Below are 23,092 nucleotides of genomic sequence, written 5' to 3'. Positions count from 1 at the left end.
ATGTATCACAAACTTGGATCGACAATGTCCTTAAAGATCCATTACCTTCATTCCCATTCAGGAATTTTTCTCTGAATGCTGTGGCATGGTAAGCGCTGAACATGGCGAACGCTTTCATCAGGACATTTCAGCATTTGAGATAAGATACCAGGGGAAGTGGTCCACTTCTATGTTGGCTGATTACTGGTGGATGCTAGTCAGAGATGATCCTGAGCAGGTTCACAAACGACAGGCAAAGCAAAGTCGCAAATAGACGGGACTTCTGTTACAGTATGTGTTATTTCATAAATGCATAAAAACACTGTGAATTTCTAAGAAATGGTAGCCGTGTTAGCATTTCTATTGTCAAATTTGTGCTCAGCACCTTCAACTTAATTAAAATTGGCTAATTTTATCTCAAACATGCCTTTTGTAAAAATATTTTGTCCAGTGTTATTTCTGTTTACCTTGTCACATGTCTGAGCTGGGGTGTATTGGATATTAGTAACCAAACCACCTGGGGGTTATTGTCATTATGTTGTCAGTATTTGAGGCTGTTTAGTATGTCCGATGTCAGTCATCAATGTTATGTTGGCTCTTTTCTTTGCATTAGTGCACTTTAATGTTTAGTTTCATTTTTGTTCATTTCATTAAACGCTTCAGTTGTAGACATGCATTTCCTTCTCTCTTGTTCTTTTATTCATCATATACTACACCTGTGACAACTCCTTTTAAACTTAAGATGTTTTAGTAAGTTTTTTAGTATTTTTTTCTTACATATGGGCTTCAAACATTTATTTCTTGGTTTCCTAAACTTATTTCATTTATCAGCTTTATTGAATGTATTGCATGTATGAGGTTGATGTACTGCAAAGTTTATATGATGTACAACTCAGTGTTTTGTGGTTTGTTGGTTTTTCTGTAGGTGTAACAGCCCATCAACATTTTCTGATATTCAAGAAGTGTTCTCATCAGCTGTGATCCACCATGCTCCCGTTCAGCCCAAATTCACACTGGTGCCGGAGGTTCGCACATATGATCCTGTAACTGGGAAGTTGATTCGCAGGAGTTTTCAGGCACCTTGCCACCCTTCCTACCTACATCCCCACAAAATGGTTGTGAAAGCACCTACACCTGAAGCACATTTAAACTTCAGGTATTTTTTTACCCTTTTATATTCTGGTTCGTCACTATTTCGTCACTACATTTATAAATGTCTAATATATCTGTTATTGAGCTGTACCTCCTCTTTAGTTAAATAAAATCTTCTGTTAGAATTAATCTCCACTGTAGTTCTCTTCGAAGCAATAAGCAATGAAAACTATGTAACCACTGGAAATGCAAAAGACGTTTGAGATGAAAGTCTCTCAGTGAAAGCTATAGATATGGTATGGGGAAAACCACACCAGTGTTCTGTTGTTTTGTGCATTGCCCTCCCTCACTCAGTGGGTGACCATGCAAAGCAGGTGAGCTCTCTACATTTTCAGCTAAGGGAGTTCCACTTGTTGAATATTGAGGTAGTTATACTGGTTCTAAACATTTTGTGTTGATGGATGGACTGTATTTTAAGAATATTCGATACTATGAAGCGATTCCTTTTAGTATGCCAGCGTGGACATGGGTGCAGAATCAGGTTTGTGTGTGTATGTGACTGTATTAGATGATGGAAAGTATCTGGTGGCACTGATGCCCATTCCAACTGCAGCATAGCACTGACATCCCTCAGATTGTGTAGTTGTTGGTCAGCATGGTGAACCTAATGATGATCTAAGGGCTCCCAATTTGTGCATCACTGGATTGAGGTCAGGCAACATAGTAGGCACAAGATCTGCTAGGATTGACAAGTACCAGTTGACATTCAGAGACTCATGCAGTGGTATTAGTTAGTGGTCCTAAATCATACCAGGAAAACATCCCACAGATTTGTATCCTGCCAGCACTGTCCTGTGTTTGGCTTAAAGTTGAAGGTAGTTCTTATGTGTTTGGCAACGTTTATGCCAACGTCCATCCAGTTTATGCAATATGAACCTTGATTCGTCTAAGAACACACAGTTTTTCCAGGTGTACAACAAATCGATCAGCAAGCCTTCTTTTGGTTTCTCCAATATAAAGCTGATCTCTTACAAGTAATACAGTAGACAACTCCCATAGTCATGCATGAAGAGGGATGGGTGATGACGGAGTAGTTGCGGGCAACAGTACCACAGCCTTTATTTGAATGATAATTTATCTCACTTTTGACAAGTATGTCTGATGTTTTTGTAAGACATGCTTCTCAAGAGTCAGAGAAGTGAAATGGCATTTTAATACTAATGGACACTGCGATAATGACATCTGTTTGTATTGTCAGTTGCTATAGCAGCAATGAAATTGGGTCCTTCATCAGATGTATGTGTGTATGTAGGCATGTGCGTGTGACTGTGTGTGTCTCCTCCTACTACTAATTCAGAAGCACTTTACTTGCACAGCTGATGGACCTCTGTCTGAAACATCCTGTTTCTCTGGAATTGTGTGTCTGTGAGTGCCACCATTTTATTTGGGTAATTATATTGGAAATATGACTTAACTGCCTTATAACCATCATATTTTCTCTTACATTTACAGGTAGGCCTACCTACAGACAATTGTTGGTACCCAGGAGCAGTTGAGGTAAAGACACTTATGAATACATGAAATCTGGGTTGGAAAATGCAGTATATGAAGTTCCCTTTGTGTGTCTTGTACACCCTGTTTATTTTTCCTATAAAATAAAAGAATACTATAAAGGGGAATTCCAGTACACAAAATCATGGAGAACTAATATCTTTATACTCTTTTCCTGTAATAGTGTAATGAGAACTTTTTGTTTCCTATTTTATTGTTTGATTAAGTACAAATAAGTACAATTATTTGTGAGCCAAAATTGTGCATGCAGCAAACAAAGCATCCTCACCCATGAGTCCAGTCATGGCTAAATATGTATGTGATGTCAATATATCTCCACTGTTTCAAAGTAGCTTGAACATGTGGGGAAAATAAACTCTGACTAGAAGTTATTTGAGAGATGTATATAAAATATGAGAGAGTGAGAGAGTGTGAGAGTGAGAGAGTGTGAGAGTGAGAGTGTGAGAGAGAGAGAGAGTGTGAGAGAGAGAGAGAGTGTGAGAGAGAGAGAGAGAGTGTGAGAGAGAGAGAGGGAGAGAGAGAGAGTGAGGGAGAGAGAGAGAGTGTGAGGGAGAGAGAGAGAGTGTGAGGGAGAGAGAGAGAGTGTGAGGGAGAGAGAGACCATGGAAAGGGAACACATCTGATTGCAAAAAATACAACTGTTCAAGAATTTGTCATGCAAATAATATGGAATGCAGATGAAAATGCAGAGCAGCAGCACGTATAGATCTGAAGTTTTGCTTGTCATCATTGTTGGATAATTCTAGCTGAATATCAAAGATTACATTTTTTTTGTTAGTTTTTTTTAAACTAGTCATTTGTGGCTATGCATAGTTATAACTTGAAGTTTGAAAAATAAGATTTATGCTCTAACATATTAATAAATGTCATCATTCTTGCATAATATTTTGTGTGCTGGTATTCCTTTTTAATCTCCAAAAAGGTTGTATAAAAACCTGCTATAATTGCATCACTGGTCTCATTTCTCAGATTTTTTTATTTTTTACCAGAGATTTGCTTATTAAGATGTTAACATGAAGGGAACATATGTTGCTTTTTCAAGCCTTGATTGCATGTCAGTGTATTTACCCTAACTTTTCCAAAGTAACACTTGTCTTTAGGTTGGCCTGCATGTAAATGTAATGACTCTAGATTGTTTGCCCCATGTTGGTATTTCTGCCCTAAAGTGCATTTAAAATGCTGAATGACATTACATCTTAAATCAAGATCTAATTATGCATTTAAAAAAGCCCTGAGAGAACCAAGTTCAGTGTGATAGACATTTTATTTACTTATTAAGAAAAGGTATTTAACACCCAGTCCAATCCCCCTCTGTGAAAAAGTGAAATGCCAGTTCTTATGGCTCACTGGCGCTCGACCATGTAGATCCGGGGAGGGCACAGAGGGAGAGTGTGTTCTATTGAATCTGCCTGCATGGCACGGAGAGAAAGAGGGAGCGAAAGTCCCATCTACCTTCGAGCTGCCGGGGTGTCGCAATAAGAGAGTGGGTCTTTCATCAAGCCGCAGAGAGTGTCCTTTCCCAGCATTGCTGGATCGACAGTACACGAGCAACGAAGACCAATGGCCGTGAAAAGACCAGAATTCTCGGACTGAGGGATTTGACCTTTGGAGCTGGCTCGGACAGAGAGTCATAGGCCCTCGTGGGCAGGCCGTTCCAAAGCAGTGGGACTCCAGTTTAACCCAATGTTGTCAACAGGCACGGTGGAGTGTCTCCTTCAAAGTTTCTTTGTTTTTATTAATATCTTTGCAATAAGACTGTGTACAAATATGTTTCAGACATTTCCTAAATTTGTGGAATGTGCCATTTTAATTTCGTCAATAGTAAAAAATAAAGACCCTAAGAGAGGATATATAGAGGTTATAGGTTAAGAGGTTAAGATGCACATCATCTGCGTCTCACTGTATGATTCGCGTGTTCGTATGTCAGTCATGTCTTATCCATGTATTCACAGTGTGATTGATTTTGTGTGTCGATCTGTGTGAAACTAACCAATAAATAATCATGAAATCCCTAAGGATTTACCATTGAAATTTAAAACATTTCCTTCCTTATTCAGTTGGCATCGTTTTAGCTACCTAGCTAAAATGTTGTGCTGCTAGCTAGTAAGCTAAATGCTCTTACTGTGCAAAATTTGTGAACTGGAATTCTAATACAGAATTCATGACTTTTGTTTGAAAAAACTGACTGTCCGTTAGTAAACGTTTGTGTGAAAACTAGTATAGTATATGGATGTTTTGGACATACCAAGTTCTGTTCTGTGCAACTGAATCTTTTGTCTTTTGTCATATTTTTGATTATAGTTATAATGCTCATTTTTCACTTGCACACATAAAGCTTGATATTTTGATATTCTCTGAGGCTTGATATCTAATATAGTCATTGTTCAATCACATTTCATCTCTGTCCCTCTAAGATTTGGAAAAAAATGGTGTGACAGATCACACTTTTACTCAATAAATGATTATACAAAATGTCATTTTAGATGTGTATTACACATTTCAGTAGTACTTGCTCTACATTTGTGTTGGGTCACTACCAAAAGAATTAGTTCACATGAGTAAAAGTATGTTTTCAAATGAGATATGCAGTTTTTGAAGTTGATATCATATTTTCAGCTTTAGGGCCATATTATTTCTTTATGCAGAGCCTTAGGTCAAATGATAGCCCCTGGGGAAGAGAGCTGCGCTCATTCTGAACATTTTGATATGAAACATATGGCTATCATGCTATAAATACCCTTAAAGTGATTTTTTTTAAAAAATATGTTAAAACAGAGAAAATCGCCTGAGATTTCAGAGGGTGAAATGGCAAGTTGTTACTGTGAATCTGTGGGAAAGAGAGACATGTATATCTGTGAACATATTTCTGTGGGATGTGAAAAGTTGTTTGTCTTGGTAAGGGTATTAGTCTGATGGAATTTATGGTCATAGTTCCTTGAAGTATAACCAGGCTGGCATGAACTACACGCATTCCAATCTGTGGATTTTATAGCACCTATGTAGAAGGGTAATGGACAGAAAGCCAGGCCAGCGTGATAAGCTAGGCCGTTTATGGCTTTATTGCTTAGCATCTATGCACCAGAAGGGTCCTGGGTCCTGTCCCTTACCCATGGGTGAGAGAAAGCTCACCCTTACCAGGTCACAGTTTCATCAGGGGAATAAATTGTGGTTTATCTTCACTACACTACTGATAATTGTTTTTCACAGATAATTTACCCCATTTTATAAAAATAAATTTCTCTATTAATCTATTAACACTAAGGGAAAACAATTCTAAAGGATAGTCCATTTTCATGGGTATTATCTCTGATTGGAATGCAACTATTCATCTTGTCTTGCCAGATGAAAAGTTTTGTTGACTGTTTCTGCATTTAGGTTAGGACTGGGATGTCAGCTGCAAGGGGAGATTGATGGCACAGATCAAGATCTTGAACAACCTGGGCCCTCACGCAGAAAACGACAGCCAAGCATGTCTGAAACCATGCCCCTCTACACACTCTGCAAAGAGGACCTAGAAAGCATGGACAAAGAGGTAAGAACTGATGGCCATTCAACCCTTATGTACATCACAAATATACATTCAATGGGAATTTTCAGGAACACTTGCTCATTCATGTAATTATCCAGTCAGCCGATGTGTGGCAGCAGCACATTTATAAAATCAGATAGACACAGGACATCGCAAAGGAGGAAAATATTAATTGACTGTCTTTTAGAAATCTGTAAAAAGAGCTATGGGAAATGATTTATCTGATATTGTTTCCAAGAATTGTTACAGACCTAAGGTGCTATTTAATACCCAACCCCAGAGTTTGCCTCAGCTATGATGTGTTCAGCATTTTCTCATAGGTAAAATTCACAGAATCAGGTTGCATATTAAATGCTGTACTTCTGACTACCAATTTGATCCAGACTGCACTGCAGTTTTATTCAATTTGACTCTCCTGCTCATAAAACATAAAATCCTTCACTACCATTTGGTTCAACAAATATATCTTTATTGTACTGAAAAAAATGTCCATGTATAGCGGAGTAATTCCTCATGATGTTTTGCCTTCTTAATGCAATTCATCAACTCTTCCTGCGTTTTTAACTGGTAAAACTACCATGTTCGTATACACACAATCCACAAGCACATTTAGTCCAACGTAGAACATTGTTCTAGTTTGGTTGGCTTTAGAGTCATGTTCAACATTAGCTGTGCCTAGCCTGGTGGTCATTGGTAGTAGGTCATTGTGAAAGGAGATAAGCAGAGAGCTGTCAAGTTGCACAGTTTTACCTGCCACACCCCATGTGAGCTGGCATGCAAATATGTATAGCATCCCTTTGAAGAATAGAAAATGTAATTTTTCATGTGAACATAATGCTGTTGTAGTGTTGCTCTTTCCAAGCCACCTTCAACAACTAAAACTCCACCCAATACAGCACATCACAGTGCGCATGTTACATGACTAGGATATCTCCAGAACGATACGCTCCCATCCATCAGTCTTTTCTCCAAATTGGTTTGTGGACTGTTGTGGCATTTGCTATAGCTGCGTAGTGATCAGTGTCACTACTATATTAATTAGCCTAATCGGTAATTTTCTCATTAACATCGTGTTGAACCTTATGCCTTCGTCCAGGTTTAAGAAACAGCACAATGACATGCAGAATTTAGATTTTTGAGGCAGAAACCATATTTTGTATTGCACGATGGAGCCGGTGCCTCTCATATTCAGAGTATCTGTATTCCAGAACTTGTTTCCAGCACCTCTGTGGTATTTTTTTTTTTAAATAAAATAAAATAAGTAATATTAATAAGTGATGTTTTATTAGTAATACTTATTTGTATGTAACCTCCATTCCAAAACTCCATCTAGCTCATTTTCTTTGGTAACTCCATTCCTAGTGTAATCAGGTTCACTCAGTTTAGTTTGATTATTTGTAATTTGATAGTTTGTTATTACACGTCATAGTCTAAGATGGAGCTTATATGTGTTTTGCACTTCTAGGCATCTACACTGATCCCTGTATTTCAACAGTATTCTAATTCAATGGTATCTTGAACTCTAACCTGCTGTACTGGCTCTAGGATACATAATATGATGTCATAGTCAATGGCAAAGCACTTTTGTTAAGTCGCTCTGGATAAGTGTGCTAAATGCCAAAAACGTAAATGTGCTCACATATTTGGAGGGCTAGCTAATGGCCAGGTTTGGAAATAGAAGAAAAAAGGCAACTGACTTTGTTGTCTTTGCTTAGAGAAGTAAGCAACAAAAATAAGCTGAAAATATTTTGTGGCACTTAATTCACTGTAAGCATTCAGCTGACAACTCCAGTCCTCTCATGGATTTGCTAAGATTTTTTGGTTGCAATTCCTTATTATACTGAAGTCATCATACTAATGCTTGGTCTATTTTGAACACTACTGCGTTATTTGGAGCACTTGAAGAACGGTTGCGTCTCTAGAGGGTATGCATTAATGTCACTTTTACTTCAGAATACTCCCTCAGTCAGACTGAGTGGCAAAACATTCTGCAACTTGGCTGCATTTATTGTTTATTTAAGGTACTTCAGTGCCATTAGCCAAAGTTTTTGGCACCAAGCAAAAGTTTCAGAAATGAGTAAAAAACCAAAACTGACGGTTGCTGCTTCCAAGACCTCTGGTTGCAACACCTGTCAATTTTCCAGGTCATTTAGCTTCTTTTAGCAGTTTCAGTTCTTTTGACAAACTGCTGCACCATTCATTCTGTTGTCCATTTCAGTCAGACTGGCCTGCATTTCAGTCTGACTTTCTTGAAATCATGTTATTTCAGCTCTTTTATTTGCTTCTTTCATTTGCAAAGGTGTCCCTAATGGAAAGTATTTTATAATCAAAAAATTTGGCAAATATGTCACATTTGTCATTGAGTTTTAATAAGGTATGGGGTGAGAGGTTTGTCAACCGACTGATTGTGGAAAGGACTTTTGGGTTGTTTAAAAAAAATAAAGATGCTAAATAAACTAAGTAAGTAAATAGGTTGAATATAAGTATGAGTATAAGTATGAGTATTAGAATATAAGTATAAGTATCAGAACCTATTGTCATTAAGTTTGAATGTATAAATCTCCAAAGTGCACATGTAAAATTAGACCTATGTTTTAAGATGGTTCAAGATTATATTGTAAACTATAATTTTCAAATTTGATCAATATATATTTTTGTTTTCTGTTTAGTTACATTTTGGGAATCAAATTTCCCAAAAAGTGTTTTTTTTCTGTAACGTTCCATCTGTTCTTCCATTACTTTCGACTGCCTTTTCAACTTTCCCTAGTCTCGAGCATATTTTACATTGTAATTGGTGGCTTCCCTTACCTATCCATAGATGAACAACAAAGATATGAGACCAAACTGTTTTTGTGATCCCTATTCAGCACCCACTACAGTCTTTCATTTCAGCCGTTGCAGAGCACTACTTTGGTCTATGTGCCTATGTTGTGGAGAATTGTTCCCTTTATAATGCCACCAGGATGAAAGATTACAAAAGTAGACAGCTATAAATATCTTTAATATGGATGGGTCGATAACACTGCCATCTGTCTTTCTCTCTCTCTCTCTCTTTCTATATATATATATATATATATATATATATATATATATATATATATATATATACATACACACACAGACCAGTAACATGCGAAGAAGTAAAAGAGAAACCAGATGTTTTAAACAGATAGCCTCCATCAGCTGCGCAAGCAATATGGTGTTCTTTGAAAAAGTTGCGAAATAGTATTACTACATCCATTCAAATTGTTTTCTTTGGAGTTCAAAATAAGCTGGCTTGTCATTCAACAACACAAGTATGCATGTTTTCTTGTTATTATGTTCAGGTTTGATGAAGTTACTGTGGGGAGAAGAAAAGTTTTTTTAAAAAGGATACATACATGTGTAGAATTTATTTTTCTGGGAACACTTCTGTTGAACTGGGTACAAAATGTGCAAGTAAGCGAAATTCTGAATTATGAGTGACTTTCCCTTCCTTCAAATTAATAAAATTTTTCCTCCCTGTGTTCAGGCAATATCAACTTGGCTGTTTGTTTTTCACTCAAAGAAAAAATAACAATCCTATGATTTCATGTTTGTCCTACTCCTCAGCTGTGGCTGTTGACAGCAATGTTTTGAATTCTGAATATTAACAACTAAAACCTGGCCCAGATTCCATGTGATATGTTTTCAAATAGTGGAGCTTTCTACATATATCATTTATACATTGTTTTCTTTGGCAGGTGGATGATATTCTTGGAGAGGAGAGTGATAATGAGAATGAGGAACAAGGGAAGGAAGAGAGAATGGATGAAGAGGAGGAACAAGAACAGGAAAAAACACAGACCAGTAAGCAGAGTGCCAAAACAGATCACCAACAGGCCCTGAGCACTTTTGTTCAGGGTACAATCCTGATGCCATCCAGTGAAGAAAGCAGTCTGACTGGAACCATGCAAAGGTACTGTACCTGCAGTTGTCTTTTTAGTAGAAGTCAGGAAGTAATTTTGTTTGACTTGTTTCTCCTGATTTGTATAAGATTATTCTCTTATTTAAAATTCTGTGACATTAACCACTTTAGTGTAGGTTAGTGTTTTATTGGATGTGTTTTTTGTTGTAGAGATGAAATGGGTTTCAAAGTGATGCTGTCAGTTTTCTAGAGATGAGGCACAATCAGGCCACGCTGTCATTATGTCCTAGATTCATCTTCTTCCAAAGATCAGTTAGCATGGACAGAAACTTCAGTAGTTATTATGAGTGACTTAGCACTGTAAATTACTACACTGTGTGTGGAGATTTAATGCCAAGCGTGAATACCATTAATGATATGAAAAAATGTGAGGATAAAGTTAATGTTAAATCATTGCTGACTGCTTGTTTGTGCAGAACCCATCCATTTTAGCCTATTACAAAACGTTTTGGATTTGGTTATGGGTAGAGATGTTTTAATCATTTTTTTGTTTTTGCCCTGATACCGATCCGAGTCATTTAAAATTGAGTATGTTCAACTTATAGTTTCCTAGATAATACTATTGCACAGTGCACACTTTAAGTACATTAGTTATTAAAATCAACCCAATGTATATGCTTGACAATCATCCATTGCTTTTTTCATATTTCTTGCATTGTCCTACAAAATGACATGGAGCTGTTGCTTGTCTTTTTCCCCAAGTGTTGAACATCTCTTTGACTGCTTGTTTTACATGCTCTGCTCCATGAGACCCACAGAACTGCTTTACATGCAATACCACACGCTTCAAATAAAAAAAATGGAGTCAATCCAGTGTGCTGTGAGACTAAGTAATGATATCAGGGAAAAATCAGAACTCCAAATATCTGTGGTAAAGCTAAAAGCAGTCACATATGATAAAAGACCTCGTAAGTGATTGCAAACCTTGTTGTAAAGTGTCGGTAAAACCAAGTCTGAAATGTAGTGTTGAGAGGGTATGACGTGCTGTTGCTCAACAAACTCCACAAGACGAGGAAAGCCTGTATTTTCTACCACAGCGATAGGCTGGTCATCCAATGTGATTAATTAAATTTAAGCTTAAATGTAAGCTTTTTGACCATATTGTGGTCTGGAGAAAATTTCTCTCATCTTATAAAAGTTTCCACATTTTAAAAGATTTATAGCTACATCCCAAAGCACCCTTGGTAAGTTGATTTATCTACGACAACTAAACTCCATATAAGAATATATGGAGTTATTGCTGCAAGAAAGAAATAGAGGGCAGGAATGGAAGCACATTTTCTCTAACTGAAATTACTGGTGCAATTTAGGAAGGACTTGTCTTTCATGGTGTGTAATCATCAGTGTGATGTGTAGTGATCTTTGAGGAAATTAAAACAGCATGGTACACGTGTCAAAGCTGGGGTTGTCATGGAGATGTCTATAGCAGCTCTCTAGTGACAGAGGGTCTTTGTGGGCCTTAATAATTTCAGACACATGCACACAAAAATACTTTTCATATCCCATTCGTCTTTCAGATTCTTCATGTTTAATGTTGTCTAAGGGAGCAATATGCTGCGTTTGTCCAGTTTGTTAGTTCCAAATGGTCTTATGGTGTACATACTATCAAAAACCTGTCATAATTTTGTTTCATGCGTTCTTGTTTCATGCTCTTTTTTCTACTGCCTATATAAAAGTATTTTCTTTGTGGCAGTAAAGCCATCCAACCAAATTCTCCTTGTACCACAATTTAAATGAGCATTAGAATGATCATTTAACAGCAGATATGGAGGTGTATATGGGATATGCTTATTAAGAATATTTAATAATGTACACTCACCAGCCACTTTATTAGGTAAACCTGTTCAACTGCTCGTTAACACAAATATCTAATCAGTGAATTACATGGCAGCAACTCAATGCATTTAGGCATGTAGATATGGTCAACACGACCTGCTGAAGTTCAAACCGAGCATCAGAAAGGGTAAGAAAAGTGGTTTAAGTGACTGAACGTGGCATGGTTAGTGATTCTAGTTGGGCCGGTCTGAGTATTTCAGAAAATGTTGCTCTGCTAGGACTTTCACACACAACCATATCTAGGGTTTACAGAGAATATATGGAAAAGAGAAAATATCCAGTTAGTGGCAGCTCTCTGGGCAAAAATACCTTGTCCTGCCTTATATCAACCTTTCAGGCTGGTCGTGGCGGTGTAATGGTATGGGGGAATATTTTTTATATTATTATGTGTATTTTCTTGGAACACTTTGGGCCCTTTAATACCAATTGAGAATCATTTAAACACCATAGCCTACCTGAGTATTGCCGATGACAGTGTACCCATCTTCTCATGGCTACTTCCAGCAGGATAACACACCATGTCACGCAGCCCAAGTAATCTCAGACTGGTTTCTTGAGCATAACAATTTCAAGTTCACTGTACTCAAATGGCATCCAGAGTCACCAGACCTCAATCCAAAAGAACACTTTTGCGATATGGTGGAATGTGAGATTCACATCATGGATGTGCAGCAACTGCATGATGCCATCGTGTCAATATGGATCAAAGTCACCTTGCTGAATCTATGCCACGGATAATTAAGGCAGTTCTGAAGGCAAAAGGGGTGTCCAGCCTGGTACTAGCAAGGTGTAAAATTTCTATTATATACATTGTTAAATTAAAAACATATAACCTCCTGCTTGTGCCAACACGCACATTACTAGTGCCAGTAGTGTCACTTTGTGGAGAATTTCTGCCTAACATCAGTGTGTATATGACTGTCCAGGTCCATGAAATGCTTCAAATCTAAAATGTAAATGGTATGCCTGCACTAAAAACTGCAAAAGACTACAAATTACTGGGTAGCTATCATAGGAAAAGCTTTTCAAGCTGCAGTACCACATGACTACGGTACCAAATGTATGGCTAGTGTCAAGAAAAGGAGAAATTGGGATGATGTCATGAGGCTTCCCAGTGTCAGACATTATGAAAGTACTTGTTGTGAATCATAATATTTCATAGTGTAGGCCTGTAGCTATATGTTCAGGCTGTGTTTTGAATGATTTGTCTAAAATCATTCAAAATAGGCTAGCTATGTTGAAATATATTGCATGTGTGTGACAGAAATATGACATGTAAGTTTTGGTTTTTAGTAAGATAAGTGAAGTTTTTAGTGTAGATTTTAGTACTTGAAGTAAATGAGATCAAACACTCAAAAATGCAAATATCAAGTTATTCTATGAAGGTGTGTGTCTATTAACATTTGCTCATGGGATGTTATTCCTGTAAGGAAACAGTCTTACAATCCTAACAATCTACTGAATCTTGTATGGGCTTACTTTTCTTGTTAGTACTGCATTGATTAATAAACACACCTATAAACAATATATCTGAAATAAGAATTAATGTCAGAATGAAAGCATGTTTTGTGTTTGTACATGACTTTGTATATTAGTCAAATTCCTGGTCTGCTCATCACGCTTGGCAACCCAATGATTGATCCTGGACCACTACTGAACAAGCAGGCACACCAGTGTTGCTGGAGTTTCTATGTCACTCCTGGCTTAAGAGTGGTCTGCTGCTCAAAAATCCATCCAGTGGTACAGATTCATTGGCTGAGATGTATAAAGTTAAACTGAGAGCAAGAGAGAAGGAGAATATTTAGCTGACATTATAGTAACATAATGCCAGTAAAGCAAATTTCAACAATCAGATACAATGTACAGAACATACAGGGAAAGGGCTTTTGGAGTTTTCCTTCCAGCTTTGTTGCATTATATTTTAAATATAAAATTAGGCTTGAAATTATATTTTAAATGTTTTGGAAAATACCATGTTATGGACTGTGTGTGACTATAACGAAAAATATATATCTTGTATATAGGTGTGTGTGTGTGTGTGTGTGTGTACACACACACACACATACACACACACACACATACATAGATAATAATATATATACCTTGTATACAGTCACGCAAAAGTCGTACACCGTCTATTGGAGTCATCTATTATGACTTTCTGCGGTCTCAATATGACATTAAGTTGAAAGCTGCCATACATCAATACAAGTCACTATATCCAGTGTGCAGTGGCATATATAACTGTATATAATATATAATATATAACTGCATTTATTATTGTTGTTGTTGCTATTATTGTTAATAATAATAATAATAATAATAATAATAATAATAATAATAATGATGGTTTGGGATATTTGTCATTTTATTATACAGCTCAGCTCAAGCTGTTTAAAACAGTCAGTCATGGTACACTGGTGCAAGGTGGTTACTGCTGCCTCTCGTCAGTTTTGTTTTTATTTTTGTTTTTTAATGTTTGATAGTTTGTTTTTGAATATTCATTCACTGACGGAGACAATTTGCCTAGTGACTATGCAGCTCAAATGTTTGTTTCCTGCAGGCTAATGATCAATTTGTTCCCTTCCATGATGGTTTAAATGAGTAGTTTTTGTTTGAGGGAAGATTGAATGTTTTTTTATTTAATACTAAAAATGGTTGTATTTAGTTGACTTTGTGGTGACTACTAAATAGGTTTTTGAGAAGGTGCAATGCCTTAGTTTGACTAGGATTATAATGCAATCATAATAAGACTTATTTATTTCTTATTATTTAATGTGTATTTTACAAAATATGTGATTAAATATAACACTGTTTATTAATAATATTTATAAAATGTACGATGAATGTACAATGAATTATAAAGTAAAAGTAAATTTTTTAATTTTATATATTTTATTTTTATTTTCTGGAGAAAAAAAATTTGTTTCAGTCTTGCCCACTTCTGGTCTCAGTCTTGACTCAGACGTGAGTACTAAGTTTGTGATTATATTTGTAGTTCGGTTGGTCTGGACCAAAGCAGGAAATGACACCTTGTTTTTTCGTCCTGGTACTCTTAGCGATCGCATTGACGTTTACCATGCAACCTAAAGATGTAAACAAAAGTCATATGGATATGTCCCATCCTGACTGAACACCTTTTATGACATGTATTTTGTGACAATAATTACGATAATGCCAACCGAACTAGAACAATGCTCTACACTGGGATAAATGTGCTTGTGGGTTGTGTGTATGTAGGGGGTGGTAGTTTTACCGGTTGAAAACTCAGGAAGAGCTGGCAAAAATGCATTATGAAGGCAAAACAGGGTGAGGAATTCCTCTGCTGTAGGAAGTCCATTTTAAATTTGTGGGTAGTTTTGTGCATTTAGTAATTCAGTATAGTAGAGATATGGGAGTTTAGCCAAATGTTAATAAGGCATTTTACCTCCTCATCGCTTCACATTTGCTCTCATTTTTGCTACCACCACTCTGTTCTTTCACGTGATATTTAGGGGTGACATCACGTCCAGCGATTGGTCCGTCTGGTGCCTTTAGCCTGTACTGTGTTCATGCTTCAAGCGATCCACACCAGAGTTCGTTTGGAAGCGAAACGAGACCGACTTGGGTCTCGGTCTGCTTATATGGTGTGCACCAGAGTTCCAAAGGTAGTGTTCTCACTTGTTCTAATGAACCACACTAACAGCAATCGTACCAGGGTTCATTTTAATCAAACCAAAGCCACAAAGTCTGAATGCACCCTAAAAGACTTGGTCTTGACTCGGACTTGATGTGTGCCGGTCTCAGTCTTGACTCAGACACTGCTTTTGTGGTTTTGACCTCACCAGTACTTATATTGTGACACTTGGTGCAAATCTGATGACTCTCTTGAGATGCTAGGGGCAATACAACAACAGTTCTCTAGATATAGACAGGTTATAAGGTTGTCATACGCAGAAGGAGACTTGACATGAACCTCACTAGTGGCAAAGCTGTCTACGGCTGAACACTGCTACAAAAACGAGACTGCAATACGTAACATTTGCAACCTTTGCTGTGTATCTTAACAAATCAACATGTTTTCCTTCACTCCTACCATCACTAATGTCCGTTTTGTGTTCTATAGGAGCCGCAAGAGAAAACTCGAGGAGGCTAAGGAAAATGATGATGATGAAGCTGCTGATGACAACTTTAACCAACATGAAGACTTGTCTAGGCAGTCTAGCAAGGACTCGAATGAGGATGAGGGAGGCAGCAGCTCAGAAGCAGATGAGATGGCTGCTGCTTTAGAGGCAGAGTTAAATGACTTCATTTGACCTGGGAGTGGATCTACATCTACAGGAGCAATATTTATCATGGTTCATGCTGCCTTTGCTCACACATGGTACCTCAGCTATATGAATAAATGTATAGATGTATGTGTGTGCATGATTGTACGCAGAAAAAGGGGTTGGGGGGGGGGATAGGTGGATTTGTATATAAATGTTTTAGTGGGGGCTAAAAGATATTTGAAGGGTTACATTTTTTGTTTGACTTTTGTCTATACAAATTTCATATAAATGTATAAAAATGGAATTAAAAAAAACATTTGGTCACGAATGCCAAAGAGTGAGAAAAGGCCTTTTTTGGCCAGCAGCTATATTTTTCCATGAATTTTTTGGTCTTCTATTACTTTTTTTCTGCACTTTTGTTTTCTCTCTCATGTTCTCTCCCTCGTTTGCTTTCTATGACTGAGTTTTTGAGAGGTTCAGAATCCTCACTGGAAGTTAAACTCAGAGGCCTGAATTTGTCTAATGTTTCTGGTAGCATGTTTTGTGATTTCTCTTTTGGTTTTTATTGTGGTATTAAGCTTATGCATGTGATACTTTCTTCAAAAATGCCAATAATGTTAGCAGTCATAGCACTCAAATTTTCAACATAGTCAGAAATGAACTGTTAAGGTAGCTGCTTACAGTGAATACTTTGCTAGAACTAAACCGGGTGTGTGGTTGGTATTTCTGTACCATCCTGAACCATCACTGTAAACATTTAACTGATGTCTGCCAGAAAAAGAAACTTATCAGAAAAAGAAATTTATTTTGCATTGTGTTAGGATGAAATGATCTTCTGTTTCATGTGCTATCACTTTTATTTTCAATGAAAGTATGATGTAAAGTACTTGTATATGATATTTCATACTAGACTGGGGAAATGGGTTCATTTAATAAAGTTTTTTACAGATTAATTTGTTTTAAATATTTAAAAAAACCATTTTGTAGGAAAAATAATGCTATATTGGCTGAGTGTTGTCACTATGAACAGGTCCAGCGAGTTAAATGGGAGATGAAGATTCCATACCCAAAATAATTGAAATGGCAACAGCTGAGATGACAGCCAAGCTGCCCTTAGAATGTAAATTTAACAAAAACATGAACACCACACAAAAGTGTGTGCCACTTTGTACTCTTTAAAGGTTTATGGGTCTGGTAGACCCACCGTATTAATGGGTTTTTAAATCAGTAGGGCCATAACAATTTATGTAATAAAAATACCAGATGTTACAAGCAATAAAGAATATTTACCATTTACCTCTGTTAGATCATATTTATAAATAGTGTAATCTGTTTTTTTGTGATTAAATGTTAAAAAGAAAAATCAATATATAGGTGAAAAATATCTAAATGAAACAATGTTAAGAAATTAGATACATTTGTCAGTCTAAAAAAACATCAGCACCATTGAACTCTGTTCATGCCAGCCTATACAACACATGAGGGGCAGAGCTTTATTGTATGTTACATATGTATTTTTACACTTTATGCATGTAGACTTTTTGTCCAACTTGTGTCCAAACACCTCAGTGCACTTCTTTTTGTTTCTACAGGCTGCAACCTAGAATGATGAAAGATCAGTAATTTTTACTCAGATCTTTCTCTTTCTATCTTTTTGTCAGTCTCTCTCGCACACACACTACAGTTGATCAAGTAAGAAAGTCAAATGGATTTGAGGTCTCACCAAAGCCTTACTCAGCTCCTTGAGAAAGAACTGTCTACTATCGAGCTTTTATGTGCTTTCATTGTATTCTGTGATGTTTAGGATGTTGAAAAATATTGCAAGTGGCCAGTGTAGGGTTCTCCTTTTGCAGCTGTAGCTAATCACTTGTTTGTCCATGTTGTCCACTTTTATGACGTTATAGTCCATCATGAATTCTGTTTTTTGTTGCTCCTAGTCAGAAAAAGAAACTTTTTTCTGCTCCTGGTCACCCTTATGCCTTATGCACATAGCAGAGCAAGGACATATGGCTCTGAACACAAATTTGGAAGAGTTGACGAGCCTGTTCTTTGTATTCAACACCCCAGGTGGGAGCTCTGGCTTGTTTTTCTGTACTATCCTTACATTGTCCACTTCCCCTTTATGGGCTCCTGTCCCAGCTTGTGTATAAAAGTGATGTGTGTACTGAGTTCCTGTGTCATGTCCAAGACAACTCTCATTCCTTGGTTCTTCTCAGGGGCTCCTTCATCTGGCTTCCCTGGATACACTTGCAGGTTCCATGCATATGATGACACAGCATCACAGGCAGCCTAGATCTTGATTCCCTATTTTGTGGGTTTAGATACTTTACACTACCTGAAGGATCTGCGGCCCCTAAATGGCACCAGCTACTCATCAACATTGGCATTAGGGCCAGTATTGTAAAACATTGAGGCAGTGCACCCACTTGTCCCATACTGTCCTGATGGCAGCTATCTTGTCTCTCTTCCAATAAGATAGTCTGTCATCTCGGTTATCAAAGCAGACAAACTTCGAAGTAATGTGAACATTTTCTAGAGACGTGAGAAAAAGTTCTCTGCCAGTTTCTGTATCCCACAGGGATTTAGTGGTTTCCCCTTTGGATCCAAAAACTCCAGCAAGAATAAGAAGCCCAAAGTATGCACATAAATGGGTTTGATCCATCTCTTTCCACCCCTCTCCAAAAACCTTCTCTCTACATTTTTTTTTTTTTAATGTACCCAGGATAAGTTCTGCACATGAGTGACTGCCATCCATGTTGGTTGCATCTTTATCACATTGGTAGCCTTGCGGGGTGGCTCACTCTTTGGGCAAGGAGACCATTCAATTTCACCTCATTTTGGAGCTGATGCAACAGACAAAAATGTGATCTTCAAATTCTGAAAAATTGTTGTCTTCATTATTGTCCCAAGCTTCTCTCACTTTGAAAATCATCTCAATAAGTTTTTCTCAGCAGAGAACCTTCTCAATACTTCATCATCTTGATCGAGTGCAATGCAGTCACACAGGCAATGCTATTTATTTGTTGTGCTATGCCGCAAATTTGCAGGTGGGATAGTTTGAGAAAATATAGAGGTTCTTTCAAGATTGAGGGTAAAATGTATGGAAATACAGACCCGTTTTGGTGCTCGAAATGTAGCAATGTTGCAACCTTGTGTGGGAACACATACATACGCACGCACACACACACTAATGGCGGGACACATAGGAGGAGGACAGAATGAAGGGACACAGCATATCCACACTTTTATTACCAGCAGGGTTTAGTGGACCTGAACATCGCATGTGTAATATAAATATGTGGGTGGGGTGTACAGTGTGAAATCACTGAAAATTTTGTGTTGTGTTCTTCACAGAAAATGAACCAAGGCCAAGGAGTCTGAGGTTCAAATAATAAAAATAATTGCATTTGTTTTTGGTAAACACTGAAAATGTGTGCCACAGACCCAAACACCACACAAGTGTAAACATTTTCTTCAGAATCTTATGCTAAAATGATTGATTCTAAGGATAAAATAAGGTTCAGTAAACAAATAAATAAATGAATGTTTGCATTGCATACTCAAATTTATCATCTATTCTGTTTTATTTCATATGACAGTTTCTGCTTTGACAGCATACTCATCTGCTGCATTATTTTATTTGAATACATAAATCCAAAAAGAAATAAGACCACAGCTGCACCACATGGACCATTTCAGATGGCCACAGGGCTAAAGCAGATTTACTTAGCACACAATGCATACTGGACTCATGCTACCCATGAGTCTTAACAGAATCAGAATATCCATGAATTACCCTAGCAAGATCAGTGACACTTGTAAAGGAAAAAACAAATATTGGGTAGGTCAGGACAGAACCCAAAGAGATTGTTCAAAGTTTTTTAATTGTATCAACTTATATTTTGAATTGATGAGACCTACACATTCCTTCCAGACCTCACCCAATCTCCACACCTCATACCTCCCTATTAACATGCCAGGGGCAGCAGTGCTGGAACGTTTTCAGCTGTGGGACAGAAGTGATGTATCTCCTACATGGCTAAATGCCCATCAGTCACATTACCTGCAGTGCTCTCATTCTCATTTCTTTCTCTCAGTGCTCTAAGAGGGGAAATGAACACTTTTCCACTCATTCAAGTCACCCCCAATGCAGCAGCAATGCAGACTCATAAAAGCACTTAAGAACAAAACCATTATGTCGATGGCATTTCAAAATAGATTCAAATCATATGGTGATGACTAAATTGACACTTTATTAAAATAGCTGCGATTATGGTTCATTGTAACCATGCATGGACTAGTCTAGTCAAGTCAAATTTATTTATATAATGCTTTTCACAACAGATGTCACAAAGCAGCTTAACACATGTGTGAGTCCAAGCCCCCAGTGAGAAGCCAAGGGTGCCAGTGGCAAGGAACAACTCCCTAGAGCATGAGGAAGAAACCTCGAGAGGAACCAAGACTCAAAGGGGGGCCCATCCTCCTCTGGCTGACAACAGACACCACAATAGTAACAATATAGACAATAAGAATTAGTAGGTGAAACCCTTACATCAATATAATTTCACAGATTTCAGAAGTTGTACTTTTTTAAAAATTGTCTAGGTATTGCTCATATGGTACCTAGTTCCAGCATATATTACAGACTTAGTCTCATCAGGTGGATGAATCATTATTAGAATTTATTTGATTTTCCCAAATCCTGTCATATTTATCTGTAATTGTAGAATGCATGTTTGACAGACATTATAACAATAGCTAAAATGTTCAATGCTAAGTAGCCAAATCCAACTTTTAACATAGTTGTAATGGTGAGGAGGCGGACACGTGCAGAGAAAAGCAAGATTTATTATGGGCAAATCCAAAATAAATCTCGCTTCTTAGTGTTTTCATCTGCCTCATGTTTCCTCTGCAATACACATTCGTGTAAAACAAATGGTATAATGATCACATCTGCAATTTGAAGCAGAACACCCGAAAGATAGAACTCAAATGGTGCCACATTAAAATTGCAGTCTTCCAACTCACATTGAAGGAGAGCTGTCTTAACTAGAGAAAGGCACTTATTACTGTTAGAACAACTTACCTCTGTACCCCAATAGAAAACGACAAAAATAATCCTAAAGTAGATTTAGTATAATTGCACAACTAACTAGAAATAAAACTGACACCAAAGCTCATACTGCATCATCACATAATAGTAGACTTCAGTCAGAAAATTAAGTACATTAGAGATAAGTATTAATGTGGCACCAAGCAGTTACATAGAGAACAAAGACCCTTGTCAATAAAAGGCATGAGATACATTTACTGAATGAACACCTTCCACCTGCTAACCAGATTCACTGCCTGTACATTTCTTTAAAGAAATTCTACCTGTAGTAATCAAATATAAATATACTAAATATATAATAAACTCCTCCCTGAACATTGGCTACATATATAAATCGTTCAAATTAGCAGTAATCAAACCACTCATCAAGAAAGCTAACCTCGATCCATGTCAGTTGTCAAACTAAAACCTTCCTTTTATTTCTAAGATCCTAGAAAAGAATCCTGTCGCTCAGCAGCTAAGCTCACACCCCCACTTGAACAAGATACATAAAGTCTTTCAGTCAGGGTTTAGGCCTCATCATAATATATAGACAGCACTGATTAAAGTAGTTAATGACCTGTTTTTTGTTACAAACCAGGGTTTTGTCTCTTTGCTTATATTACTTGATATCCCCCTGTGTCTACAGGAATCCAGATCACAAAACACATAGGTAAATACAGTTTCAGCTGTTTCTAGGGCAGTAGGTAGGTAGGGAAAAGGAATGAGGCGACATTTCAGAAAATCTGTCATCCACTACCATTATGACAGTGTATCCCTCAGAAGCAGGCAGGTCCATGATGAAGTCCACTGCTAAGTGGGTTCAGGGGCAACGTGGTAAAGGCAGCGGCTGCAATTCACCATTGGGGAGAGTACGAAAGGTATGTGACTGAGCACAGACAACACAGTACATGATGTAAGCACACGTCATCAGGAAGGGAAGGCCACCCAATCTTTCGGGACAGCATGTGTGTACTTCATGTGATGCCTGGAAGACCATTATACAGGGTCATGTGAGCCCATTCCAGGAGTGTTCCTCTAAGAGAGGTGGACACACACAGTTGACTGGGGGGGGCAGTTCTCTGGGCTAGGGTCATCCTCGAGATCCTCCTCTAGGTCAATTTGAAAACCTCACTGTACTGGAGCTAGGAAGCAGCTGTTAGGTAGGATAGACTCTGGATCTTAGTTAGTATCTCCCTTATAGTGGATGTGAGATAAAGCATCAGCCTTCTGATTCTTAGAATTAGATCTATAAGAGACTGTGAAATAAAACAGAGAGAACATTGACCACCTGGCTTGCCTTGTGTTGAGTCACTGATCTGACTTAAGGTATCCAAGGTTTTTATGCTCCGTATAAAACAAGAAGGGATGCACAGCTCCCTCCAACCAGTGTCTCCACTGTTCCAGGGCTAGTTTGATGACAAGAAGAACCCGGTTTCCTACATCATAATTTCTCTCAGAAGGTGAGGTCTGTAACACAGGCAGGATTTGGCCACATGGAAGACTTGGTATGCAGCATGAGAATGGCAATACTTTGCAAAGAGTGTGCAAGTGAGAGAAGCTTAAATAGAAGGTTAGTAAGGGAGAGAATAGTCATCAGGTGTGTCAAATTAGTACTCTGGCGAACCAGATCAAAGATTTGTGGGAAGGGATAGGCATGGCAGTGCTGGGATGAGCAATATTAAAGATTAAGATGAAAATCTATTTTTATTGTCAGGCTTTGCATTAAATACCCTTCTTCTCAGGCAAGGTATAGCTCTAGGGGTTCAAGGGCATTAAGAGTTATGGTTGCCTGG

At 37.6% G+C, this 23,092-nt stretch overlaps 1 protein-coding gene across 3 annotated transcripts in view; it reads left to right on the top strand.

Moving 5' to 3' along the window:
• ctdp1 (CTD (carboxy-terminal domain, RNA polymerase II, polypeptide A) phosphatase, subunit 1) overlaps positions 1-16,373 on the top strand; it is a 44,365-nt gene extending 27,992 nt beyond the window's left edge. Inside the window, exons 10-13 of one of the 3 annotated variants that reach the window (XM_027006698.2) lie at positions 905-1,135; positions 6,019-6,175; positions 9,895-10,109; positions 16,060-16,373. In XM_027006698.2, coding sequence (XP_026862499.2) covers positions 905-1,135; positions 6,019-6,175; positions 9,895-10,109; positions 16,060-16,249 — 793 coding nt within the window. In that variant the 3' untranslated portion in view covers positions 16,250-16,373. The other 2 variants (XM_027006700.2, XM_027006699.2) reach the window with 2 other exon arrangements.
• The last annotated feature ends 6,719 nt before the right edge of the window (positions 16,374-23,092 follow it).

This window comes from Electrophorus electricus, chromosome 4 (genome assembly GCF_013358815.1).
Source record: "Electrophorus electricus isolate fEleEle1 chromosome 4, fEleEle1.pri, whole genome shotgun sequence".
In the NCBI taxonomy this organism is placed as follows: Eukaryota; Metazoa; Chordata; class Actinopteri; order Gymnotiformes; family Gymnotidae; genus Electrophorus; species Electrophorus electricus.
This window is presented reverse-complemented; position numbering and strand designations above follow the sequence as displayed.